At 58.9% G+C, this 25,312-nt stretch overlaps 1 protein-coding gene across 1 annotated transcript; it reads left to right on the plus strand.

Annotated features, from left to right (window-relative positions):
- Nucleotides 1–3,113: 3,113 nt before the first annotated feature.
- On the plus strand, nt 3,114–24,275 carry LOC130018272 (CAP-Gly domain-containing linker protein 1-like; the record flags this gene model as incomplete). Its single annotated transcript, XM_056109002.1, is given in 13 exon segments — nt 3,114–3,198; nt 3,931–4,472; nt 7,977–8,101; nt 9,881–10,103; nt 13,578–13,752; nt 13,755–13,774; nt 14,129–14,232; nt 15,239–15,296; nt 15,698–16,295; nt 16,298–16,398; nt 18,225–18,329; nt 20,254–20,460; nt 24,162–24,275. Coding segments are annotated over 13 exon segments (2,457 nt in total), but the record flags the coding sequence as incomplete, so codon positions are not given.
- Between the last annotated feature and the right edge of the window lie 1,037 nt (nt 24,276–25,312).

Raw genomic sequence — 25,312 nt, forward strand, 5'->3', positions numbered from 1 at the left:
CTGACGTTCTCTGTAGAGTCCCTTGTTGCACACTGTGTTTCGTGGGCACGTTGGCATCAAGACTTGGCGCTTGCCTGGTGCATGGCTCACCCCATAGGTCCCCTGAGCACCGCCAGGAGTGACTCCCGAGTGCAGACCCAGGAGTAACCCTGAGCACTGCCGGGTGTCCCAGAAAACAAAAGGAAAGAAAGAAAATAGGTATCCTTGACAGGAAGGGTAGCCCAGGGCCAAGGAGCCTGCCTTGCCTGCGGCTGACCCCACCCCACGCTGTACGTAACCCCCCCTCCCCCACCCAGGTCCTGCCAGCATGAGCCCCGATGACTGGATCAGAGTCGGCCCTGAGCACCGCCAGGTGTCCCGTCCAGGGGTCCTGTCCTGAGCCCCCAGGTTAGGTCACTCCGCCCTCCCCACCGCCCCACCACTCCCCCGTTCCTGCTCACTCATCCTCGAGGGGACCCGCACTCATTCAGCTTGTGCTCCCATCCGAGCAGGCCAGGCCATACTCCTCTGCACAGCTCTCAGGCCTTAGTGGGCTGGGCCACTCCCTGGCCACGGTGCGGCAGGTGTTGCTCACAGCACTGGGGTCACAGAGAGCAGGGCTGTCAGGGTCGGGCTCAGGGCCTCTGCCCTGTCGCTCTGCCCCTCGCACCCCCCCCCCCCCGCCCACAGACTTTGTGGCCCGGCTCCTGAGGAGGGCCCTGGGCACGGTCACTGGGTCCAGGTCCCACTCGGGGGATGCCGAATGACCTCAGCTGGAGATCTGTAACTGCCAAACATTTGTCAAACGTTTTCTGAAACCACTTTCTCAGGGCCCAGGGGTCCAGAACTGGGCCCCGCAGGGACCAGAGGCACATTGGCCAGCTAGTGCTGGCGTCTGCAGGGCAGCCCTCCGGAGCCTCAGTCGGACCCTGGCGTCACGAAGGGTGGCGCCTGCCCCTTTAAGAAGGGCCCATGATGCCCTCCTCCTTGCGGAATTCTCATTCTACCTTGGAACATTCTAGACTCCAAGTGCCATTTTCAGTCTCTGTAGGAGACTGGCACGAGCCTGTTTGGCAGAGCTCAGTTCTGTAAGCTGCGAGTGCAGTGTGACACAGGTGAATCTGAGTCTCTGGGCTTTTTGCCCGCGTGTGGGCGGCTTTTCTCTCTAACAGTTCTTTAGTGTATGATAGTTTTTAATCTGTAGTTCGTTTAAGTTTTTTTAGTAGTTATATATATATTTTTTGGGTGGGGTGGGGGTGGGGTGGGGTGGGGTGGCCATACCTGGCTGTGCCCAGGGGTCACCCTGGCCGGCTAACGTCCCTGTGCTGACGGAGATCGAGCCCAGGACAACTAACTGGATAGAAGGCAAGTGCCCTCCCCACTGTCCTGCCTTTCTGTCCACTGCGGAATTTTCTATTAAATATGGAATGACTCTGAAGTCAGTGGGCCCTCATGGGGGGCTGATGAGAAACAGAGGAGAAGATGTCACTCCCCTGGGACTGGCTGGAGCGCTGGCACTGATGAGCGCGACGAGCCCTACCAGCCACACGACGCCCACTAGGCCTTCCCGGGGTGTCGGGCCGGAGTGAGGGGTTGCCCTTTACAGGGAAAGGGAGTCGATCCTCGACCTCCTCAGGCCCCCGGGCCTTTGTCCTTCTCGCAGAAAAGCATTTCAGGAGATGAGCATGAAGCAGGAACATTTTATTTGGAGGCTTTTAGGAAGGGGAAATGAGGAAGGGAGTAACAGGCTCGAGAGAGAGTGCGGCTTCTCCAGAGGCGCAGAAAGCCACTGAACACGTTAGGTTGCCTGGTTGCGTTCGGTCCGAAAGTCCACACCTCAGGAGGGGAGAAGCCCGTGACATGACCGACCTCGTAGGCAAGAGCAGTCCCTGGGCTCGGGCACACATGAGCGCCCTCCCTTGGTTCAAGGGGGCTAATCTCGGGTTTTCCCCAGGCTGTCCCTGGTGGGAGTTTCTAGCTACCTAGAGTCCGTTGCTAGGGTGGTTGCCAAGGGGGTAGAGTTGAGTGGTCCAAGGTCCTCTTAGAAATTCCTTTCCTGGCCTTTGTTCCTATTCCCTCGGGGGGTCCAGCCTGCTCTGGGCCTCCTAATGTGGGTTAATTTTGACCAGACCTTGGGTCCCGTGCCCTCAGGTGGTCTTTTGGTGGCCATGAAGCTTTTGTTGACTTCCTCGGAGTTCCATTGCCATGGCGACGCTTCCCCCATCCACATGTCTGCCTCAGTTCTGTGGGTTAAGAAATGGAGTTAATACTGGCTTGTGGTTATCAAACTTGGGCAGCGTCACAGGGAACGAAGGAAACGCCAAAACCTCCTTCGCTCCCCTTTGGCGCAATTTTTTTTTCTTTCTGGGTCACACCTGGTGATGCACAGGATTTACTCCTGGGTCTGCACTCGGGAATCAGTCCTGGCAGTGCTCAGGGGACCATATGGGATGCTGGGAATCGAACCTGGGTCGGCCGCGTGCAAGGCAAACGCCCTACCCACTGTGCTATCGCTCTCCAGCCCCCCTTTGGCGCAGTCTTGCTGGGCCCTTTTCCCTGGCAGTTCTCAGCCCATAGTAAAAAGTGTGCCTGTTGCTTGCCTTAGCTTCTGTGTGTAACCCCGGGCCTCACACACACACATACGCACATACGCACACACAAGACCAGCGATCACTGCTGAGTCGCCTCCCGGCTAGTCAGTGTCTGGACGGGAAGGTGGTCAGTGACACTCACAGTGCACAGGGACGATTTCTGGCTCCTGAATGTGTTTGGGGGTGATGCCAGGGAGGGTGTGAGGGTCAGCTGCCCGCAGGGCAAGTACCTGTCCCCTCTGCCCTCTGGCCCTGAATCTGCTGTTGTTTGTTTGTCTGTTTGGGATTGAGTTTTTGTGCAGGAATGACACTTGGTGGGCTCAGGGGGCTGTGCGGGAGGCTGGGGGTCGCACTCGGGGTGGTGAGTGTCAGACTGGCAGCTCTCTGGGCTCCGGAAGCTGCTGTGGTCGCTCCCCTGAGACAGACTCTCTCCTCTGCTCTTCAGAGATTTATCCCTGAAAACGAGTGCGCCTCAGAAGGCCCCACAGTGGGCTCGATGGTCAGGGCCCGGTAGTGGCCGCGGCAGCGTCTGACCACCTGACCATGAGTCTGCTGAGGCCCAGCGGGCTGAAGGCCCCCACCAAGATCCTCAAGCATGGGAGCTGGGCCCTGAAGGCGCCCTCGGCCGGTAAGTGCGCTCAGCCCGGGCCAGGGGAGACTCATTCCCACCCGGGAACCCCCTCCCGAGTCCTCGCCCGGGAAGGGCTCCCTGAGCTGTAGGCACGTTCATGGCTCTGGGGACAGCTCTCACACACGAGTGTCACGTTCTGTGACTTTAGTGTCACGGCAACTGGTGTCAGCTGAGGCGACCAACACGCTCCCTCCTAACTGCTAGCCCCCTCGCCCGGGTTGGGGACAGGCTAAGGGAGGTGGACTCACCTGGACTAAAGGGCCTCATTGCCGGCCGTAGCCACAGTACAGTGGGGAGGGCAACCGGCACCCCATGGGACTCTCCAGCCTCAACCTCACATGAGTGACCCTGAGCGCAGAGCCAGAAATAGGCCCTGCGGACTGGCTGGGGTGCTCCCCCCCTAAAAGAAAAAGAAGATGGGCCAGTGGACACAGCAGAAATAAGTCACTGGGTTGGAGCTTTCGCCTGAATTGGTCCCTAGCATCACGGGGTGTGTCCAAAGATTTCCCCTCAGCTGCCCAAATATGACTGCGGCCTGGGATGCTGCAGTAGGTAGGCACGTCCCCTTCACGGCGGGCCCGGCCAGGCTTCGCCACAAGCAGCCCCCGGCATTGGCTGGGAGAAGCCCCAAGCACTGCTGGGTGTCCCTCCCCCCCACCACACTTTAACTGGACCTGGACAGGCCCTTCCTGACTATTCTGACCCTTCTGACCCTTTCTGCTGTTCCAGCGGCTGCTCCCGTTGAGAAGTCCGTGCCTGGGGACAAAACCCCCAGCGCCCCCTCCTCGGAGACGCAGGAGGAGTTTGTGGACGACTTCCAGGTCGGGGAACGAGTCTGGGTGAAGGGGAACACGCCTGGATTCATCCAGTTCCTCGGGGAGACCCAGTTTGCCCCTGGTCAGTGGGCCGGAATCGTCTTGGACGAGCCCATCGGCAAGAACGACGGCTCGGTGGCGGGTGTGCGCTACTTCCAGTGCGAGCCGCTGAAGGGCATCTTCACCCGGCCGTCCAAGCTGAGCAGGAGCTTGCAGGCCGACGATGAGACCAACGGCCTGCAGCCAGCGCCTGCCGCCGGGGCCACACCACCCCTGTCGGCCTCCCCGGCCCCTGCCGCCGCCCTGAAGGCACCCCAGCCCTCCGCGAAGGAGGCACCGGCCACCCCTCACATCAGCAACCTGACCAGGACGGCCAGCGAGTCCATCTCCAACCTCTCGGAGGCTGGCTCCCTCAAGAACGGGGAGCAGGAGCTGAAGCTCGGGGACCGGGTGCTGGTGAGTGCCGAGGGCAGCGGTCGCGGGTGGGTGTCCATTCACCTGTCTGGTCCATCAGGTTTTGCAGACTCGCGGTTTGGGTGGAAGGACGAGCAGCCGGGACGCCTGGTCCTGCAGTTTCCAGTGTGATGGATGCGTGCGGGGATGCTGCCAGTTTTACCAGTTTAGCCAAAACAGGATGGAGGGGTCATGCCTTGGGGAGGCCGCGTGCTTTGCATGCCTCTGACCCGGGGTTTACGTCTTGGTCCCATGTACAGTCTCCCAAGCACATCCCGTAGTGATCCCTGAGCACCAAGCCAGAAGTAAGCCCTGAGCACTCTGACTGTGACTCAGAAAACAAACCAACGAACAAATTTGGAAATCGGTTCCATTTCTCTGGTTTCTGATGTTTGTGTTTGGGGCGTCACAGGGCTCACCCCGAGCCGCTCCGGGCCATTCCGTGCCCGGCTGTGCGCAAGCCCTGAGCCGTCTCTCCAGACGTGTGTGGTTTGGTGTTTGGGCCACACCTGGCCGTGCTCAGGGCTTCCTCCTGGTGCTGAACTCAGGGATCTGGTAGGGCTCAGGGGACCATCTGGGGTGTCGGGGATAGACCCTGGGTAGGCCACTGGTAGGGACCCGTCTCCGGAACATTCTCAAGAGTATGTTTTGCTGTCTTGGTTGCTCGATCTTCAGACTCAGCACCTGCTCTTGGGTTTCTCTGAGCAGCTCCTGGAAGGCCTTCGGTGGGGGCGAGGGGGCACCCTTTGTGAGATGAGTTTCTGGTGGGGGTCACCAGGTCCCTGCACATGGCATCCTCAGTCCACCCCAAGCCCATTCCTCTGCACAGGTCCCCTAAGCAGAGGCGCTTGGCTGTAGACAACTGTTCTCCCCCAGCAGAAGCACTCAATAACGCTTTCAGAACCCGTGGGAAGCGGCCGGGAAAAGTCCCCTCGGGGACGTCTGAGGCGGGCAGCTCTGGACAGACTGGGGGCTGGCCCGGAGCCAGTGGCTTCCCGGGGACCACAGGGATGGCCACCGCCAGGCCAGTGTCCGAGCTGTGGAGGCCGGAGAGGAGAGCAGTGAGGTGACCCGCCTGCAGGCGCAGGGTGGCCCTCGGAGAGTCCTGGAGGGTCACGGTCGGGGTTCGGGGATGGCCAAAGAGTAACACGGGGAGGGAATTGGAGCTGGAGGAGACTCACGGTTTAAAGACTGGGGGGCTGGAGCAGTAGTACAGCAGAGAGGGCGTTTGCCTTGCACTCAGCAAACCCGGGTACCCCGGTATCCCATAGGGTCCCCTAAGCATCGCAGGAATGATTCCTGAATGCAGAGCCACGACTCACCCCTCAGCATCGCCAGATGTGACCCAAAGACCCAAAGAAGAAAAAAGACTTTTTTTTTTTAACTTGCATTCACAACCGTCCACACCCGGACACAGGGACACCAGTGTCGTTGGAACAAGGGAGCGGGGACACTGCCACTGGCTCTGCGGTGAATAACTCTGATCAGTTATTCATTTATTGGTGGTGGTGCTCAGGGCTGAGTCCTGGCCCTGTGCTCAGGGACCACATCCGGGCAGGTGTGTGCAAGGCCAACGCCCTGCCCGCTGTGCTGTTCCATCGCTCCATACCTCAGCTACAGCACGCCTTTCAAAAAAAAGTTTTTGAGGGTTTTTTTGGGGGAACCACAACCAGCATAATGGCTGTTTTCTGAAAGAAGAAGGGGAAAAAAGAAAACCCAAACACTTTCTTTGGTCTTTTTCCTAATTCAAGGAAGGTTTGCTTGGCGCTCCACGGCCTAACGCAGCCGTGGTCAGGAGGCCGTGGCGAGTGGGGGCTGGCCTCGGGGCACTGAGGCGAAGCTCCCCTGCAGGGCTGGCGCCCTCCCGGCTCTCCAAAGGGCCTCCTGCCCTTTGCCCCATTCTTCCCTGCGCACAGGAAGTCCAGGTTCTGCGCCAGCTGGCCCCGATGTTTACGGGACTGACCTCCGAGGAGCCCTTCGAAGGCTCTGACATGGCTGTTCCAGCCTCCAGGCCTGTGGAAGACGGTCCCCTGCCCCCGGCACTCCCCATCCCTGGCAGTGGACAGGTTGCCCCCATGCTTGTGCTACTTTGGTTCTCTCTGGAGACTCAGGGACCCTCAGTGGGGTCACTGGAAATGCCCAGCTCTGACCTCAAGTCCCGTCTGTGCTCGCAAGTAGGCCGGGGTCGCAGAGCGGGACAGTCAGTCGCTCTGGTCAGTCTTATGGTGTCTCAGAGCGGGAGATCACTCTGTCCGTCCTGCGGCGTCTCAGAGTCCAACCGTGAAGAGCTTCTCCGGGCTGATGTGCGGTGGTTCTCCTGACCTTGGGAGATCACTTCCCTTCTCTCCAGCTGAGCTCTGACAGAATGTTCTGGAGACAGGCTTGCGGCAGTTTTGGGCAGATGATATTTCCAGGATATGACGCCAGGGTCTTGAGAGACTTGACTGGCTTCCAGCTGTGCTGTTCCAGGAGGCTGTTTCCGGGTCAGGGACGGCATGTTCTGTGCCAAATTCTTCGCCGATGAACTTTGCAGCCTCTTCTCTCCCCAGGGCCACCACCCCAGCCACCTGTCTCTTGTTCTTTTATTCCTTGTCACACTCACAGTGCCCAGGGCCCACGCCTGGCCACGGAGGCTGTGCCAGGGCCTTTGCAGATGGCACTTCAGGACTCGCAGAGACAGTCCTGGGTGACGCTGCTACCCCTCGTGCTGCGAGTGACCCCCGAGCACGTGAACCCAGTCCTACCCCAGACCCGAAAAAAGAAAACCGCGCTCTCATTATTAGTTGAGGTTTCTCTCTCTCTCTCTCTCTCTCTCTCTCTCTCTCTCTCTCTCTCCCCCCCCCTTTCTGTTTTGACTTTTTGGTTTTGGGGCCACTCCTGGCAGTGCTTATGGGTCACTCAGGCTTTGCACTCAGGAATCAGTCTTGGCGGGCTAGGGGGACCATCTTGGGTGCTGAAGATTGAACCCAGGGTGGCCGCACACAAAGCCAGTGCCCTTCCCCCGGTGCTCTGGCCCTTTTTGTCAGCATTCCCGTCGGTGTCCAGCGCTGTGATTCTGTTTTGCTCTGCGTCCCGGGGGCCAAGCATCAAGCCAAGGCATAGTGAAGGAGAACTGGAAAATCGAACTCCGCTAAGATATGAGAACAGTCTTTTTCCTTTAGCTGGTTTCTGGCTTAATTGTTCTCCAGCGGTGGGGTTGCCACGGCTCCGCTCCCACACCCGCGGGGCAGTGACCCCCTCGCCACACCAGGTGGCTGGCCTGGGTCAGAGATTCCCGGGGGTATGGTCAGCCAGGCCACCAGTGTCAGCGAGTGGGTGTGAACGCCGCTGCCTTACATGGACACTGAGCAGCAGCGTCTGCTCACGCTGTAGGGGTTGCAGGGGTAAATGGCACCTTGACCTTTGGGGTTTCTTCCGGAAATCCCTACTCTGAAGCCAGAATGTTCCTTCTTGGGGGTGGGGGCGCTGTGCGCAGTCCAGGGTGCCTGACCTGCGTCCCTCCGGCAGGTGGGAGGCATGGAGGCCGGTGTGGTGCGCTTCCTCGGGGAGATGGACTTCGCCAAGGGGGATTGGTGTGGCGTGGAGCTGGACAAGCCGCTGGGCAAGAACGATGGCGCCGTGGCCGGAACGAGGTGGGTCCTCCTGCCCCCCGCCCCGACAGCCTGGGGCAATGCACGGTGCCCGGGAGGCGCTGAGGGGACTGCAGGCCACTTCACTTGGTTCTTAGGCGGGGCCACTTCCGGTGGCACTCGGGGACCCTGCAGGGATGTGGGGACAGCCTGGGGCTCCCACATGCAGCTGTGCTCGGCCCGCAGGAACCCCCCCGGGCCTGCTGTCGCCCTTCAGATGCCGGGGAGGCTGCTTGGAATCGCCCCTGGTTTGCACGGTGGGGGTGGGCGGCGTGCGAGGGAGTGTGTGTGTGAATGTTTGAATGTGTGTGCTTCGGAGTGTGGATATGTATGTATGAGGGTGTGTGTATGTGAGCGTGTGAGTGTGGGGCTGTGAGAGTGTTGGTGAGGGCATGAGCATGTGAGTGTTGGTGGGGGTGTGAGCATGTTTGTGAGGGAATGAGAGCGTGTCATTGTTGGTTTGAGAGCGTGCAAGTGTTGGTTGGGGTGTGCGTGTGTGTGACTGTGGGGCTGTGGGAGTGTGGGAGTGTTGGTTGGGGTGTGAGTGTGAGTGTATTTTTGTTGGGGTGTGAGTGTGGGGCTGAGGAAATGTGGGAGTATTTGTTGGGGTGTGGATATGTATGTATGAGGGGTGTGTATATGAGTGTGTGACTGTGGGACTGTGGGAGTGTTGGTTGGGGTGTGAGTGTGAGTGTGTGTTTTAGGGGGTGTGTTTGTGAGTGTGGGACATTGGGAATGTGGGAGTGTTGGTTGGGGTGTGAGTGTGTGTGAGTGTGGGACTGTGGAAATGTGGGAGTGTTTGTTGTGGTGTGTGTGTTTGTTGGGGTGGGAGAGTGAGAGTGTGGGAATGTTGGTTGGGTTGTGAGTGTGTGTGCTTCTTGGGGTGAGTGTGGGAGTGTTTGTTGGGGAGTTAGTGTGACTGACTGGGGCTATGGACATGGAGTGTTTTTTGGGGTGTGAGTGTGTGTTTTTTGGGGTGGGAGTGTGAGAGTTTGTGAGTGTTGGTTGGGGGCTGAGTGTGTACTTGTTGGGGTGTGAGTGTGTGAGAGTGTTGGTTGGGGTGTAAGTGTGAGTGTGTGTTGGTTGGGGTGTGAGTGGGAGTTTTCGTTGGGGGTGTGAGTGTGTGTGTTTGTTGGGTGAGAGTGTTTGTGAGTGTGGTGCTGTGGGAGGGTATGATGTTTGTTGGGGAGTGAGTATGTGTGAGTGTGGGGCTGTAGAAATGTGGGAGTGTTTGTTGTGGTGTGTGTGTTTGTTGGGGTGGGAGTGTGAGAGTGTGGGAATGTTGGTTGGGTTGTGAGTGTGTGTGTTTCTTGGGGTGAGTGTGGGAGTGTTTGTTGGGATGTGAGTGTATGTTTGTTGGGGTGTGAGAGTGTGGTTGTTGGGGTGTGAGTGTGTGGGAGTGTTGGTTGGGGTATGAGTGTGAGTTTGTGTTGGTTGGGGTGTGAGTGTGTGTTTGTTGGGTGAGAGTGTGTGGGGGGAGGCTGTGTGAGGGTATGATGTTTGTTGGGGAGTGAGTGTGTGTGTGTGTGGTGCTGTGGAAATGTGGGAGTGTTGGTTGGGGTGTGAGTGTGTTGGGGTGAGTGGGAGTGTGAGAGTGTGGGACTGTTGGTTGGGGTGTGAGAGTGTGGGAGTGTTTGTTGGGGTGTGAGTGTGTGGGAGTGTGGGGCTGTGGGAGCGTGTTAGTCTGTGGGCGTGTGAGACTGTGGGACTCAGTGGACGCCTCGGTCGGCGCCTGTCTCTCTTGCCAAAGGGGTCTTTTGTCCCCCCTCCTCGTTGTCGCAGGTACTTCCAGTGTCAGCCCAAGTACGGCTTGTTTGCTCCCATTCACAAAGTCACCAAGATCGGCTTCCCCTCCACGACGCCGGCCAAGGCCAAGGCGGCCCCCGCGAGGCGTGTGATGGCCACCACCCCCGCCAGCCTGAAGCGCCGCCCGTCGGCCTCCTCGCTCAGCTCCGTGAGCTCCGTGGCCTCATCCGTGAGCAGCAGGCTCAGCCGCGTGGGACTAGTAAGAAGCTCCCCCCACCCCGCGCGGTGCTCGGGCCCCCACAGACTCCCACGGCCCCAGGGACGAGAGGCGGAGCAGGACCGGGTGGGCTGAGCAGCTCCGGGAGGGCAGGTGAGTGGCTTCCCAGCCACCACCGGTGACAGGAGCAGGGATGGGCCTTTCCTCGGGTGCTCAGGGCTCAGGCCGCCTTAGGGATGAAGTGGGGGAGCTGAAAGGGGCGTCGGAGGGTCAGAGCGGGACCCAGAGACTCTGGGGAACGCTTGGCGCTTGGCGTTGCGTGTTTGCTCTCTCCGTCCCTCCCTGCTCCCTCCTGTCCCTCTGCACCCCTGTCGACATGCAGAGGGGCCTGGACTTCTGTCCATTGCGGGGCCGCAAGTCAAAGCTGGGGCCTCGTGGCTTCTCCCCTCACGTCTCTCTGAGTCCTAAACACTAAAGTGTGTCCGAATATGCAAGGGTGTCCTGAGATATTGTCCACAGGGAAACGGGCCCACGATGGAGATGTGTCCCAGGGGGCTGGCTTTGCTGGGGGCTGCGCTTCCTGCCGCCCCCTCTGCTCCCTGCATTGACCCTCGTTGCGGAAGAGGAGGGAGTGAGTGTGTGTGCAACGGAAGATACAAAATAGATGACATGGGAACGGGAGCCAGGAGGCCACGCGCCGTGGGCACAGGCCTGGGGCCAGTCCTGTCTTGCTCGACCACCACCAGGTTCCCCTGCCCTGCCTCCATCCTCACGTCTGACTCCTCCTTCCCCTCGACTCGCCATTCAGGAGGGGAGCAGACTCAGAAGCCCCTCTCGTTCCCTCGCGAGCCAGCCCATTTGTGGAATTTGGTTTTGTTTCTCTGCTTGACTGTGGGCCACACCCTGCAGTGCTTGAAGGGGCCGTTTGCAGTGCAGGGGTTGAGCCGGGGCCTCCCACCTCCGAGCAAGAGCCCCACGCCTGAGCCGTATCTCCAGCCTCCCCCCGCTGTCTTGTTTTGTTCTGTTCTGGGGTCACACCTGGCAGAGCCCAGGGCTTTCTCCCGCCTCTGTGCGCGGGATTCTTCCTGGCGGGCCTCCGGGATTGAGCCTGGGCAGCGCTGGGGCTTCGCTCTCCAGCCCTTTGGCCCCTGCCTTGCATATCTTTACGCAGGGTGGAGCTCACTCCTACACTGCACATCACCGTTAGCACATATGACAGGAATATAGAATGAGTCTGTGTGGCTTCATGGAAGTTTTCCTCGACAACGTAATTCCATACGTGCACACACAAGCGTTCACACACACACAGCGACTCATACATGTACACGTAGTGCATACCGTATATACACAGGCTGATGGGTGTATACACACAGGCACGTACTGCATAGACACAACGCGTGCATGCACACAGGTGTGTGTAGACATGGCCACAGGAACATACATGGACGCATACATACATGCACACAGGTCCGTGCGTGCCCTATGGGAGCCTCCCGGTTCGCGTGTTGGCTGAGTTGCTCTTCTGAGGTACCAGGCTCCCACAGAGGGGCTGGCCTTGCTGGCATGGAGCCTGGGGCCTCACACACCACGCGCAGGGCAGAGGCTTTGGCATCAACATCCTGAGTTCAGTTCGTGGCCCCGACCTTGCCCAGCCCCTCAGCACCCGCCTCCCCCCATGCCAGGGGTGCTGCTTTCTCTCTGCTCCGGCGCCTGAACTCACAGTCTTGTTCGTCTCCACGGTTGGCTGAAAGAAGCCGTTCGCTCCCGGGCTGGTTTCCTCAGGGAGCTGTCTCGGGCCCAGGAAGCGCGTGCGTGCCCCACCGCTCAGGCCAGGAGGCTCAGGGAACACCGCCGCCCGCCTTTCCTCGTTTTTATTTTTGCTCTTTGGTTTTGGGGCTCACCTGGCAGTGCTCGGGGACTCCAGGCGTGGTGCTTGGAGGCTGCTTCCGGTGGAGGGGGTTTGAGCCCAGGTCTTGATGGAGACCCCCAAGGCTGTCAAGCTCTTCCCAGCCACCCCTTGAAATCAGAGTTGACTGCAGTTCCCGGCAGCACTGCACATGGCTGGGCCCGAGAGCTCGTTTGCTCCTAGAAATTTTATTTACTATTTGGTTTTGGGGCCACACTCAGGGGTGCTCAGGGCTTATTCCTGGCTCTCTGCTCTTGGGGTCACTCCTGACGGTGTTGGATCTTGAACCTCTGCAAGCACCTTCCCCCCCCCCAAAAAAAAAAAACCAAACTCTTTGGCCCTGGGGAGAGCATTTAATCTGACCAATATACTTTAAGTGTATTGGGGAGTCACGGCCAGATCCTTACGCAGAGGCAAGGATGAGCTGCTCCCCGGACAGAACCAGGTAGCTCGAGAGCTCCCAGCAGGCAAAGCAGCAGTGGACAGCCTGGGCCCTGCTGGGCCCGTCAGTCAGCAGGCAGTTGGCAGCAGCTCAGATGATGCAGGGAAGCGGCAAGAGCAGGGCGATGGGTCAGGCGTGGCCGGGCAGAAGGAGCGGACGTCCTCGGCCACCCCCGCCCCAGCCCCCGCCACCGTGTGCCTGAAGAATGAAGACCAGGTCCCGCTGTGTCCCCGCCTGCAGGGGCCGTTGTGCCCCAAGGAAACTGGGTCTGCAGAGCGACCATGAGCAACCACGAGCCCAGGACAGAACGGACAGGACCCCCGGTCCCCGCGGCCCTCCAGCCCACCCCCTCCCCTCCTCACTGTCTTTGCCTCTTCTCTCCTTCCCTTTGTGCTTGGTCTTCCCCTGAGCTGCCCTTGCTGTCCTGCTCGCTGGGCGTGAGCCCTCACACATGCTCACCCACCACTGGTTCCTTTTTTTCCTGGATTTTGGCCCAGACCCCAGCAATGCTCAGGACTTCCTCCGGGCTCTGCACTCAGGAGTCACTCCTGGTGGGCTCGGGACCCTATGGGGCGGGTACCTGGGATCCAGCTCGGGTCAGCGGCGTGCAAGGCCAGCGCCTTCCCCGCAACTTTACCATTCTAGCCTCTCATCCCCCACTTTCGAAGGCAGATGGCACAGGGGTCTTTTATGGGGTCACACCTAATGACCCTCAGGGGCACGGGGCCATTCCCAGAGACAAGAGTCTCTGGTTAGTGCTATTCAGGCCTGGGGCGGGTGCTGGGGAGAGCGAGGTGAGCTGGAAGGAAGAGGAAGAGAGAAGGGCCAGGCTGCCCTGGGAGACCCAGACGGACCTGCAAGGCTGAAGATGCTGGAGGCGGCCTCAAGCTCAAGCCAAGGGCTCAGCCTTAAGGAAGCTCAGGCCAGAGTGGGCTGTGGAGGGGGCTGCCTCCGGCTCTCCAGAAGAGTCTCTGGATTCCCACGAAGCCCGTCAGTGGAGCTCAGGTCCTGTCCAAGGATCTTCGGGAAGGTTTCAAGACGCTTCTGCTAAGAGTCGCTGGCCCATATGCACGGATGCAGCGCTGCTCCATCTGCTTTGCTGAGGATAGCCGTGTGCATGCCCGCGTCCGCCACCCCCACCCCCTTCACGTCTCTTTTTCCTTTGCAGTTGCCAGAAACCTCCTCTCACTATGCCTGCAAGATCTCCAGCACCACCGCCCTCCAAGAGGCACTGAAGGAGAAGCAGCAGCACATTCAGCAGCTGCTGGCCCAGCGGGACCTGGAGAGGGTGGAGGTGGCCAAGGCCACGAGCCATGTGGGGGTGATAGAGCAGGAGCTGGCCCTGGCCGGGACGGGCACGACCAGGTGACGTCTGTGCAGACGACAGTGCCGGGGCCAAGAGACGCTTGCGGCAAATGCTGGGCGCGACCTTGGTGCAGGCAGTGCAGGGAGAGGCCGTGGGTCCCCGTCTGCCGTCGTTGCGGTGGCATCCAGCGCGTGGTTTGATCACATGCCCCTTATCCTCACCCCGTGGGGGTTCCGGGAGCGCCAAGTTGTCCCCGCTGGTGCTTTCGTGGTGTGGTTCCCTTCCGGCCTTCCAGAAACGCTGCAGCTTAGGTGGGAGACGCGTTCAGTGTGCCGCGGTGGCAGGTGGTGGTGCCAGCCCACAGAGGGCTGTCGGGGGCGGGCGAGGACACTCACGCGCAGTTGCCTCCACAGCACGTCCTGGGGCTAGGGGCCAAGATGGACAAGCAGCGGGCCATGCTGGAAGCGAGCGACCGGGAGAAGGTGGAGCTGCTGAACCAGCTGGAGGAGGAGAAGAGGTGAGGCCGTGCCCCAAGCTGGGGAACTGCCTCGGGCGGGGCGCGCCGGCCTTCCAGGGCTGTGAGAACCAGAAACCACCGGGTGCCCAGTCCTGAGCGTGGCCTCATGGGGGGGAATGGGGGGAGCTCACTGGAGCCCAGGCACCCCCTGCCCTCACTGCTGTGTCCACGTGGCCTGGTGTTCCGGAGACATGTGCTGGGAGGCTGGGAACTGACGTATCCCAGTGGGGCCCTGTGGGAGTCCCTGGGGTTAATCCTGGGCGGGAGGAAACCCGCAGCACCCATGGGGCACGGCAGCAGACAGGCAGGGCGCAGGCCAGGCTGCAGACAGACGGACACGGGGTGCCGGCCAAGACGGTCTTCTCAGATGGGCTCCCGGCAGTGTGGTGCCCAGGGGCACTGCCAGTACCCGGCTCAGCTCCTCAGCTGCACATGCCGAACACTCCACGTCCCCTGGGAGCCCCTCCTGCCCCCCCAGCCCCGAGTCGTTTGCTGCTTCTCCCCCAGGGGCTCTGTTGTTGTCCCGATGTGGGGACAGGAGCTGGCTTACAGGAACTAGTATGCGCCCCGGGTCAGTCTTTAATGACCTCTGTTACCTGCGAGGCAGAAAAGGCTGATATGACACTGCACCTGGCGTTGGCTGGAAAGAGCTTCCTCCTGTAGCCTGCGGGTCCCACCCAGTGCTCGCAGCCGAGGGGACTCACCAACTTTCATTTTTTTCTTTTTGGGTCAACCCAGCGATGCTCTGGGGTTACTCCTGCCTCGGCACTCAGGAATTACTCCTGGCATTGCCCAAGGGACCATAATGGGATGCTGGGAATTGAACCCGGGTCGGCCACGTGCAAGACAAATGCCCTGCCCGCTGTCCTCTCGCTCTGGCCCTCGCTGACTCTCTCAGCCCTCCTGTGTGTGGAGCCGGGGGCTGGGTCGGGCGCGCATCTACAGGATGGTGGCCCTCATGGGGGGCAGCAGTGACGTCCCTCACAATTCTCCCTCTCCCCCACAGGAAAGTGGAGGACCTCCAGTTCCGAGTCGAAGAGGAGTCCATCACCAAAGGCGACCTGGAGGTAAAGCCCGGGCAGGTCCCAGAGGCTTGCAGGGTGCAGGCAAGGATGCGGGGTGGCCTGGCCGACCCCACCGGGACCACTTCTGCTGGAGACTCCGAATCAGACAGGGATACCAGGGGTCATGCACCTGGCAGGGCCCGGCGGAGGCACCTCTGCTCCTTGGGGCCGGAGGCTGCTGTTGATGAGCGTTTTTCTCTCGTTCTGACAGTTGGGTCTACGCCTTTGCCTCAGCTTTGATTTTCAGTCGAGCAGCACAAATCAAATCCTTTAGAACCCCAGTTTTTTGGAAGGTATTCCTTAAAACAAGAAGAAGCAAACAGTCAGTTTGCAAAGGAATAATTTCTATTTCTGCTTCTTTTCCTTCCTGTTTTAAGTTCATGGAAATTTTGTTTTCCCACCAGAAGGAGGTGAAGGCCCTGCAGGCGGCCTCCAAGAAGCTCGCCAAGGAGAACGAGTCGGGGAGGACCAAGCTGGACCATGCCAACGAGGAGAACGTGGACGTGATCGCCCCGTGGAAGTCCAAGCTGGAGACGGCCATCGCCCCGCACCAACAGGACATGGGCGAGCCGAAGGCGGCCGTGAGCCGGGGCGTGGGCGCCGAGGCGGCCGAGCTGGCCGAGCTCAAGATGCAGATGGAGAGGCTGCAGTTCGAGTACCAGCAGGAGGTGGAGAACCTGAAGGCCCAGCAGGTGGCTGAGCGTGCAGCGCACGCCTCTGAGCTGCAGACGCTCAGGTCGCGGCTGGTCAGGACGGCCCAGGAGCAGAAGAACAGCCTGGAGGCCGCGCGGGCCAAGCTCGACCAGACCGAGGACCAGCACCTGGTGGAGATGGAGGACGCCCTGAACAAGCTGCAGGAGGCGGAGATGAAGGTAACGCACCTGGAGGAGTTGTGGGCCATGTGTAGTCAGCAAGCCCAGGCCCTGGCCGACGCCACGGCACAGCTGGAGGCCACGCAGCAGAAGCTCTTACAGCTCGATGGGCTCTGGAAGGCCAGTTCCGAGGTAAATTGGGAATGGAGAAGCTCAGGCAGCAGCTCCAGGTGACTGAGCGGCAGATTCAGGAGTTAGAGAATGCAGAGCGGGCCGAGAGCGGCAGGTTGGTACCCGGGCGCCCTCGCCCACTTCCACGCTCGGTCCCTGCATGCTGTGTGTCAGTGTGCTCGCCGCCGTGTTCCGGCTTGGTGCTGACAGGTCTCCCGGTCACGTCCCGTGCGGTTCCCTCTGATGGGACTGAGAACGTGTCGGCACGATTCTGGGCGGTCATTGGTCCCCAGCACCCGGATGCCGTGCAAGCCTTGGCCCCGGCTAATTGGGCCCGTCTGGGGTCTTTCTGAAAAAGAGAACTCTTCACAAGGCCAGTGAGAAAACAAGATAGGAGCCCCCAAAGCAAACCTCTGCCCCCCCCTTGGGCCCCCTGCGTACTCGCCGAGTCCGCCCAGACCCTTGGGCTCGAGTCTGGCCGTGAGGGTCTTTCCCTGACCTTGCTGACCACCTGCTCGTGTGACTGGCTTTGCCGTCCTCTCCCCGAGGCGCCTCAGTTTCCAGCTGGTGCTCAATGCCTCTGAACCTCTGAGCTCCCTCAGGGCTGGTGACGTGGCCCATCTTGGTATTTCTCATTGCCGACCCCTCCCTGCCTGCAGCACAAGCCCCTGCCCAGCCCTGCAGAGATTTCATCCCTTTCAGCCTCTAAGGGGTGCTTGGGCCAAGTCCGCCTTCCAGCATGGCCTCCTGCTGGCCACGGGCATGGACTCTCATGGTAGCCCTGACCCTGGGGAAGGACAAGACAGTGAGATCTGGGCCAAGCCGAGGAAGCTGCAGTTCTCACCAAGGAGCCCCGAGAAATGCCCTTTTCCTCCTATAGGATTGTGGTGGCAGAGACGCGCCCTCCCAGCTCCCCCGGCTTGGAGAAACTTCTCTGTTGGCCAAGATGGAAGGGCTGTGGGATTTGTAGACAGGACTGACAGACATAACAGAAGAACCCAGAGACCCCCCGGGAGTTCCTCTCAGGACTCAGGACTCCTTAGCTGGCATTCCAGAAACAAACAGAATCAATTCCTAGGACACAGCAGGGCATAGTTGAACCACTTGTTCGCATCAAGATGTAACAAACGTCAAGTTCTGGTGACTGCTGTCTAGTGGATTAGAGGTTCTTCAATTTAAATTTCATATTGAAACCCCTCAGACTTTTAAAGTCACAGACAAGAAACTACAAGAAAGTAAATCTTGGGGGCCAGAGTGATAGTACAGTGGGAAGGGCATTTGCCTTGCACACGACCTACGTGAGTTCCATCTCCAGCATCCCATAGGGTCACTGTCATTGTCACTGTCCTCCCTTTGTTCATCAATTAGCTCAAGCGGGCCAAAAAAAAAAAAGATAACATTTTCTTCCCTCCCTCGCCTCCCTTTCCCTTTCTTCCCTGTTTCCTCCCTCCCTCCTTCCTATCCTTAGCCTCCCTCCTCCCTTGCTTACGTCCTTCTTCCTCGCCAAGCCATGGTCTGGGCTCTGGGGTCCTCCCGCCCAGCAGTAGTGGGTCTTTTCAGCTTGTGGACCGATCTCAGGCTCGCCCAGTGGTGCTGCAGTTCCAACTCGGGCCTGGTGTGTACTCCAGCCCTTTGTGCCGTCTCCCCGCCCCTGGAAAGTCAGTCTTTCTCATAGGCTTTCTTATTTTCTGGTCGCTCCAAATTTAGGTCTAGAAAACGCCTCTGTTTGAGCCGTTTTCCGTAACCACTAGACAGTCATCACCAGAACTGACGGCGCCAAGGCCTTGGCTTCGAGAGCTTCAGGCAATCACGCTCACCTCACGCCTCTGTTTTTCGGGGTTGTGTTGGATCATGGGCTTCTCATACGTGCTTTCTGTTTTGTTTTCCCCTTCCTGTTCCTGTTCGTCTTTTTGGTCCATTCACTCCATCCTTGTCACTCTGGTAGGCCGAGATCCTGGCCGAGGAGCTGCAGGGGAAGGAGCTAGCGCTTCGTCGTCTTCAGGAGAACTTGAACGAAGCCGGCCGAGTGAAGGAGGCTTTGGAGAAAGAGCTTCGGACTTTGGTGAGTACCAGGGGAGTCGGACGCTGATCTTCACCTTGCTGAGGGCAAAGCGAAGCCTCCTCAGGCGAGCTCGGCCCTATCGCCTCTGGGGCTCACGAGCGTGTCAGCTGGAAACCCCAGGGGCTGCGCGAGCCCCCGTTGGGGCAGCAAAGGTAGGTGCGCTGCTCTGTCCCCTCTGTGCCCTCCGCCTCTGCCTGATCAGTGAGTGGCCAGCGATGCTCCCGGAGTGTCGGGCTCCTTCCTCCCCTCAGCAGCGCCTCAGGCTCCTCTCCCGTGCCCCCTGCCCCCTCGGCTCTGTCTCCCCTGCCAGCCAGGAGCCCTGGGGGCTCACAGCAAGGGGAGGGGGTGAGAGACATGCGCTGGGAAGGCTGCTTTTCTGGAACCTTCCAGACACCGTCCTGCACTGGATCAAAGTGTGTTTTCTGGTTTTCTTTTTAGGATGTTTGTGTGTGTGTGTGTGTTTGTTTGTGTCTTGGGTTTTTTAGTATTCAGCTGTGCTGAGACCTTCACCTGGCTCTGTGCTCAGGGATCATTCCTGGTGGCCCTCAGGGGACCACGTGGAATGCTGGGGATTGAACCTGTGTTGGACACATACAAAGCAAAACACCTAAAGTATCTGGTTGTTTTGTTTTTGTTTTCTTTTTTGGCTTTTTGGTCACACCTGGTGATGCTCAGAGGTTACTCCTAGCTCTGCACTCAGGAATTACTCCTGGCGGAGCTTGGGGGACTACATGTGATTCCGGGGATTGAACCTGGGTCAGCCACGTGCAAGGCAAACGCCCTCCCCACTTTCCCATCACTCTGGCGCTGGACCTTGATGAACTGGGCCTTTCCGTTGAGATGGTACTGACGGGGCCCCGTCAGGACCCGGGACTGAGCCCTTAAGGAGCCGTTCAGAACCCTGCGGGAGGCTTCCAAGGGAATCGTCCTTGCCGGGGCAGCATGGGCCCAGCACACGCAGCATCACAGTCTATCTGTGTATGCTCGAGAACATGTGTACACACATGTATCCACAGCCATGCACACACCCCAGTATACACACATGGGCTTCTGTCATGTACAGACTCATACGTGTCCTTGGACATGCAAGCAAATACATACATACTTGCACAACTCACTCGTGTTTGCCAGGCAGGTACACACTGGGCATTGACAGCTGAGTTTGGGGTGGATTATTTTTGTTTTCTGGGTTTTTTGTTCTTGTTGTTCTTGTTGTTTTTTGTCTTTTTTTGTCACAATTGGGGATGTTCAGGGCTCACTCCTGGCTCTGCACTCAGGAATTACTACTGATGGTGCATCCCCTATGGGATGCTGGGGATCAAAGGCGGGTCAGCCTTGTGCAAGACAAACACCCTCCCTGCTGGGCTATTGCTCTGGGCCTGGGGTGTGTGTGTATATATATATTTATATATATATATATATTTTTTTTTTTTGGTGGTGGTGGTGGGGGACTAGTGCCATGCCTGTCAGTCCTTGGAGGCGACTCCTGGCTTTGTGCTCAGGATATTCCTGTTAGTGCCGGGATTCAGACCGGGACCAAGTGGCCTTACTCAGTGCTCTCTCTCTCTCCCAGCCCCCAGATGATCACCATGTTTATTGGGGCTCCCCCCAAACTCGGTGGTACTCCTGGCTCAGGGTCTAACCGGCTGGCTGTTCTCGAGCGCCTGGACCCTGTGCCAGCCCTTCAGCCCCAATATCTATGTTCTAAGTGCAAGTTCATTTTCATGAACATTGTGTGTGTGTGCTGTTGAGCAGAGCAGAGTCGCCATGTGTGTGCGGGTATGTTTGTTTGTGTGCGTTGTGTGTGTGTGTGTGTGTGTGTGTGTGCGTGCGCATGTGTGCGCGTGTGTGCTGGGGGCAGGCAGGGGGCCTGCGGCTGACGGTGGCCCCCGGATCCCCGCAGGGGGAGAAGGTGGACGTGAGCCACAGCCAGTCCCAGGCTCTGCAGGCCGAGCACGCCAAGTCCACCACGGAGAGCCAGGCGCAGCACGAGGAGGCGCTGCAGGCCCTGCAGAAGCTGCGGCTGCAGGCGGAGGAGAAGCTGCAGGCGGTGCAGGCGGAGAACGGGAGCCTGCTGCGGGAGGTGGCCGAGCTGAAGACGCAAGCCGACGAGGCCAAGGTGTGTGGGTGCAGGGCCGCCGTCTCGGGGTCGGGCTCTGTTGGGGGCCTCGGCCTGCAGCCTCAGACACTTCCTCTGCCCGTCGGCGCCTGTGAGAGCCGGAAGGGGGTTGCTCCCGGGGCGCCCGGCAGAGCACATAGAAGCCCAGGGACCCCAGCTTGGGTTGTCTTTTTTGTTTTTAGCTTGCTCAGTAAGTTCAGGCCTTCGTGTTTTCACTTGATTGCTCAAAGGCATTTTTTAGTGTATCAGAGAAATGTTAAGGTTCGAAGCTCAGTGGGGAGAAATAGAGCGGCTGGAACTAGTGCAGTGAGAGGGCACTTGCTGTGCACGTGACCTACAGGGGGATCCCCAGCATCCCCCAGGGTCCCCCAAGCACCCAGGAGGAAGCTGTGACCTCTGCCGGGTGTGAACCCCAAAACAAGAAGGAAAATAATGTACACACACATGTATGTGTGTACATACATAACATGTACATATGTGTACATCTTTATATCCATATAATAAGTGTATTTTAATTCATATGTACATATTTTGATACATTTTCAGTTTTACACGCTTGGTCCTATGTATAGTTTATACATATATGTGTATGCCTATACATGTATGTGCTTGTATGTATATGTGTGTGTATACATACCTATAAGCCAATGCAAAGAAAACGGAAGCGAGCTTACATCAGAGGAAACCAGGGCTGCTGAGCGGCGGCCATGGCCCGAGTGTGTGTTGGTGCCCGGCCTCTTTCCACCACGCACCAGAGCCAGGGCTACGTCTCCTCTCTGGACCACCTGCACGGCCCAGTTCTGTGGCCAGCAGCCTCGTGTGCATGCTCAGGTCAGTCCCATTCCGGTAACCTGACCGTCAGCGGTCAGCTGCCCAGTGCATGCGAGTAGCCTGCTGCGGCTCATGGCTGCTGAGCTGGACAGAGAAGATAGCCCTTGCTGCAGAAAGTTCTGGAAAGTACATGGCGGTTAAACTATGGTGTGCATTGAGACTCAGAAACGAAGACGCACAACCCGTTGCTGACGGGCAGGGAGAGCAGGTGAGGGAGACCCTGGCCCGTGTGCGGCCACTCCTCCTGGAGCCCCTGGGCCCCTCCCAAATTACTGCAAACACTGCCTCCCATTGCTCATCGATTTGCTCGAGCGGGCCCACTAATGTCTCCATTTTGAGACTTGTTGTTACTGTGTTTGGCAAGCAAAACCTGTTGGCTTCAGTCTCCAAAGCTGGTGGATTAGTCTGGATTTTCTATAAAGTGTATAACTTTTGGGACTAAGTCCATTTCCTGCCTCTGTTTGTCCCTGTGAAAATCGTTTGGCAAGTAGTGGTTGCTTTTCCCTTCCCCTTCTGCACAAAGTTCAACAACAAAATACTTTTTGTGGTTCTTTGAATTGTACTGAAAACTAGTTTTTTAATGCATCCCTTCTATGACAGAGTGATGGATTTTGTAATAGAATAATTGAAGTGGGGGGAAAAAATCTTATGCCCCAATGTCAAGATCCAACTGTACTTAAAACTTCCGGGGAGCTGTCAGGAATAATTTCAGACGGCATTTCAAAAATAAAATCGGCTGATAGTAGAATGGGTAGGGTGCTGCCTTGTACTCGGCCAACCCGGGGTTGATCCCCAGCATCCCGTCTGGTCCTCCAGCCCTGCCAGCAGTGATCCCTGAGCACAGAACACGGAGCGAGACCCGAACACCACCAGGTGTGGGGCCCCCATCCACAAAATAGGCAGGTAGATATGTTGAGCCCAAGAAGCTAACTGTGTTTGAGCCTCTCCATCCTGCGAGTGTGTGTGTGTGTGTGTGTGTGTGTGTTGTGTGAGTGTGCGCGCGCGCGTATACACCATGTGCAGGTAAGACTACTGTGCCATTTCCATTTCTGGTATTTAGGCCGAGTGTATGAAGGGCCTGGAGGAGAGGGGCCAGCTGGAGGAGCATGTCAAGAAGCTGGTTCTGGAGAACCTATCCCTGGCCAAGGACAAGGACAACATCATCCAGAAGCTGCAGTGCTCCTATCATGAGCTGGCTTGGGATCAGAAGTCGCTGGTGCAAGAGATCGAGGAGCTCACGGCCGAGAAAGAGTCGGCCCTCGAGAAGCATTTGGAGCTCGACAGCCTGTGCGTGGCCCTGAAGCTGGAGCGTGACGGCCTGGCCCAGAGGAACAGGGAGCTGCAGCGCGAGAAGGACCTGCTGCGCCAGGAGCAGGAGAAGCTGGGCGCCAGCCTGGAGGCGGCGCTGCAGGCCAAGGAGCTGCTGGGCACCGAGGCCAGCTGCCTGCGCATGCAGCTGGACGAGGCCACCAAGACCGTGCACAAGGCCGAGCTGGAGGCGCTGCAGCAGGAGCTCCAGGGGCTGGCGGCCAGCCAGGGCGCCCTCGAGGCGGCGCTGCAGGAGGCCAGGGACGCAGCCCGCAGCCTGGAGAAGACACACGCCAGCGTGCTGCAGGCCAAGGAGGCACTCGATGCGGAGCGGCAGGAGGAGTGCCGGCGGCTGGCGGAGGACAGGCTCGCGGCACAGCAGGCCCTGGCGCAGGAGCGGGAGGCCCGCGCCAAGGAGACCCAGGCGGCCGCCCACGAGGCCAGCCAGCTGCGAGGCCGCCTGGGGCTGCTGGAGCAGGAGGCGGAGGAGCTGCGGACGCACGCACAGGGGCTGCAGGCCGAGCACCTGGACCTGCTGGAGGAGAGGGCGCGGTCAGAACAGAAGGTGGCCGAGATCCTGAGGGAGAAGGAGCAGCTGGCCGGCAGTTACTTCCTCCTCCAGAAGGAGGTCAGTCGGCTGGCCCAGACCAGCAGCCACGTCTCGGCCAACCTCCTGGAGGCCCAGTAGGACAAGATCAGGCTCACCTTCAAGATCAGAGAGCTCGAGACGCTGCAGTCTTTTACGGTAAAGTGGAGGAGGCCCGACCCCCGTTGGCCCCGGGCACCCCCTTTTAGCGGTTAAGAGGATTGCTCTTTGTCGGCACAAGGAGAGGTGCACCTCCACGGAACCCGTGTGTCACGGGCTGTTTGCTGCGGGCGCAGGGACAGCTCGTCACCACGTGCCTGGTGACCTCTAGGACAAGGCATAAGCTGTGAATAAAACCGAGAAAGGACAGTATGTTCATTTCCGGGGGGAGTTCTCACGGAAGATTGCACTGTGGCTCTTCAAGACGTAAGGGAAGGCATGAGAGAGGTACTAAGTTGTAAAGCAAAGCAGTGTCTTCCGGGGGGACTTTGAGCGGTTGCCCTGAGTCTGCTCACTTGGGACTCGGGGGGGCCCTGTGCCACCAGCAGTGTGCCCGGTGCAGGGCAGCCTGGACTCGAGGGTGCCTGGTGCCGGGCAGGTGTTCTCTCTTCCCAGCTGACTCAGGGTTTGCCGTTCTCCCACTCCCACACCGGTGCTCACTGCTCACATCTCCTCTCCTTCCCCCCCCCACGCTTTCCACCCAGGCCTGCTTAGCTGTTCGCTCATGTCATTTTTATTCTGTGTGAGGAATGGAGGCTCTTGGGAGCCCTGGGCTGTTTCTGGGTGTCAGTCTTGCTGCTGAGCGGCTCAGACGCGAGTCCCCGTAGGATGAACCGGCGGCCAGCGGGGCCAGAGCCACTGTGGCAGGTGTGGGTGGTTTGTGGGGCGTTTCGCGCTGTGTTGTGCCACTGTTGCCAACCCCTCCCTGCCCCCCACCCCCCCCCCCAGCGTGGCTCAACGAGGTTTCTCTCTCCAGGCTGTGCAGACAGCAGAAGATGCCAGGCATTTTATGCAGCAACTGTCCCAGGAGAAGACAGAGACCCTGGCCTCCCTGGAGGACACCAGGAACACCAATGCAAACTTGCAGAATGAGGTGGGTGATGGTGGTGACCAGGGCGTGTAGGCCCGGCCTCAGCCTTGAGAGAAACTATATCCTGGGCCAGAGCGATAGCACAGCGGGGAGGGCGTTTGACTTACACATGCGAGACCCAGGTTCAATCCCCGGCATCCCATATGGTCCCCTGAGCACCGCCAGGAGTAATTGGTCCCTGGTTCTGGCATGGGACAGGAGGGGAAGTGTACCCCTGCGTGACCCCTGTATGACCCCTGGGGAGGTGCTGTGCGGCGTGACCACACAGGATCTGGGGGACATGGGGCGCCCTGGCGAGACCACTGAACAGCTGACCACTCCCAGACTGCTCGGAGGAGCAAGGAGCCCGGCAGGGACTGGACGCCCCAGTTAGCTCGCCCAGAGCCTGGGCCGGGACAGGAAGAGAAGCCACATGTGTTGACATACGCAGCATTTCAAGGCTCTTTGATGACCGTGAGAAGGCGAGCCAGTGCCCTCTGACCTCACAGCCCCACTTTCCCGGGCTCGAGTGACTGCTGACGGCCTGGGCTGCTCCTCCCTCGCCAGGAGTGATCCCTGAGCACAGAGCCAGGGCTTAGTCCCCACCGCACCAAACAAACCAAACTGACTACCCACAAAGGTTATAGATAAGCGTGTATACATACACAGACATGTACATATGTATATATGCGTGTATGCTTCAAAAGAGTCGGGGAATACCTACCATTTAAGATATCCGAGAATGGGGCCGGAGCTATAGCACAGCAGGTAGGGTGTTTGCCTTGCACGTGGCCAAGCCAGGTTCCATCTCCGGCATCCCATATGGTCCCTGAAGCACCGCCAGGAGTAATTCTTGAGTGCAGAGCCAGGAGTCACTCCTGAGCAACGATGGGTTGTAACCCAAAAGCCCCCCCCCCCCCAAATGAATTGATTAATCACAATAAAAGAAGCCAAAAAGAAGGAAGCTGAGGAAGAAGGGGCGGTGCTCACCTGGCGCGCGTGAGAACCAGGGGCTGGGCACACGCTGCCGGAACCCCATCCCCACATGCTCCCAGCAC

Source organism: Sorex fumeus, unplaced genomic scaffold (genome assembly GCF_029834395.1).
Source record: "Sorex fumeus unplaced genomic scaffold, SorFum_2.1 ptg000246l, whole genome shotgun sequence".
In the NCBI taxonomy this organism is placed as follows: Eukaryota; Metazoa; Chordata; class Mammalia; order Eulipotyphla; family Soricidae; genus Sorex; species Sorex fumeus.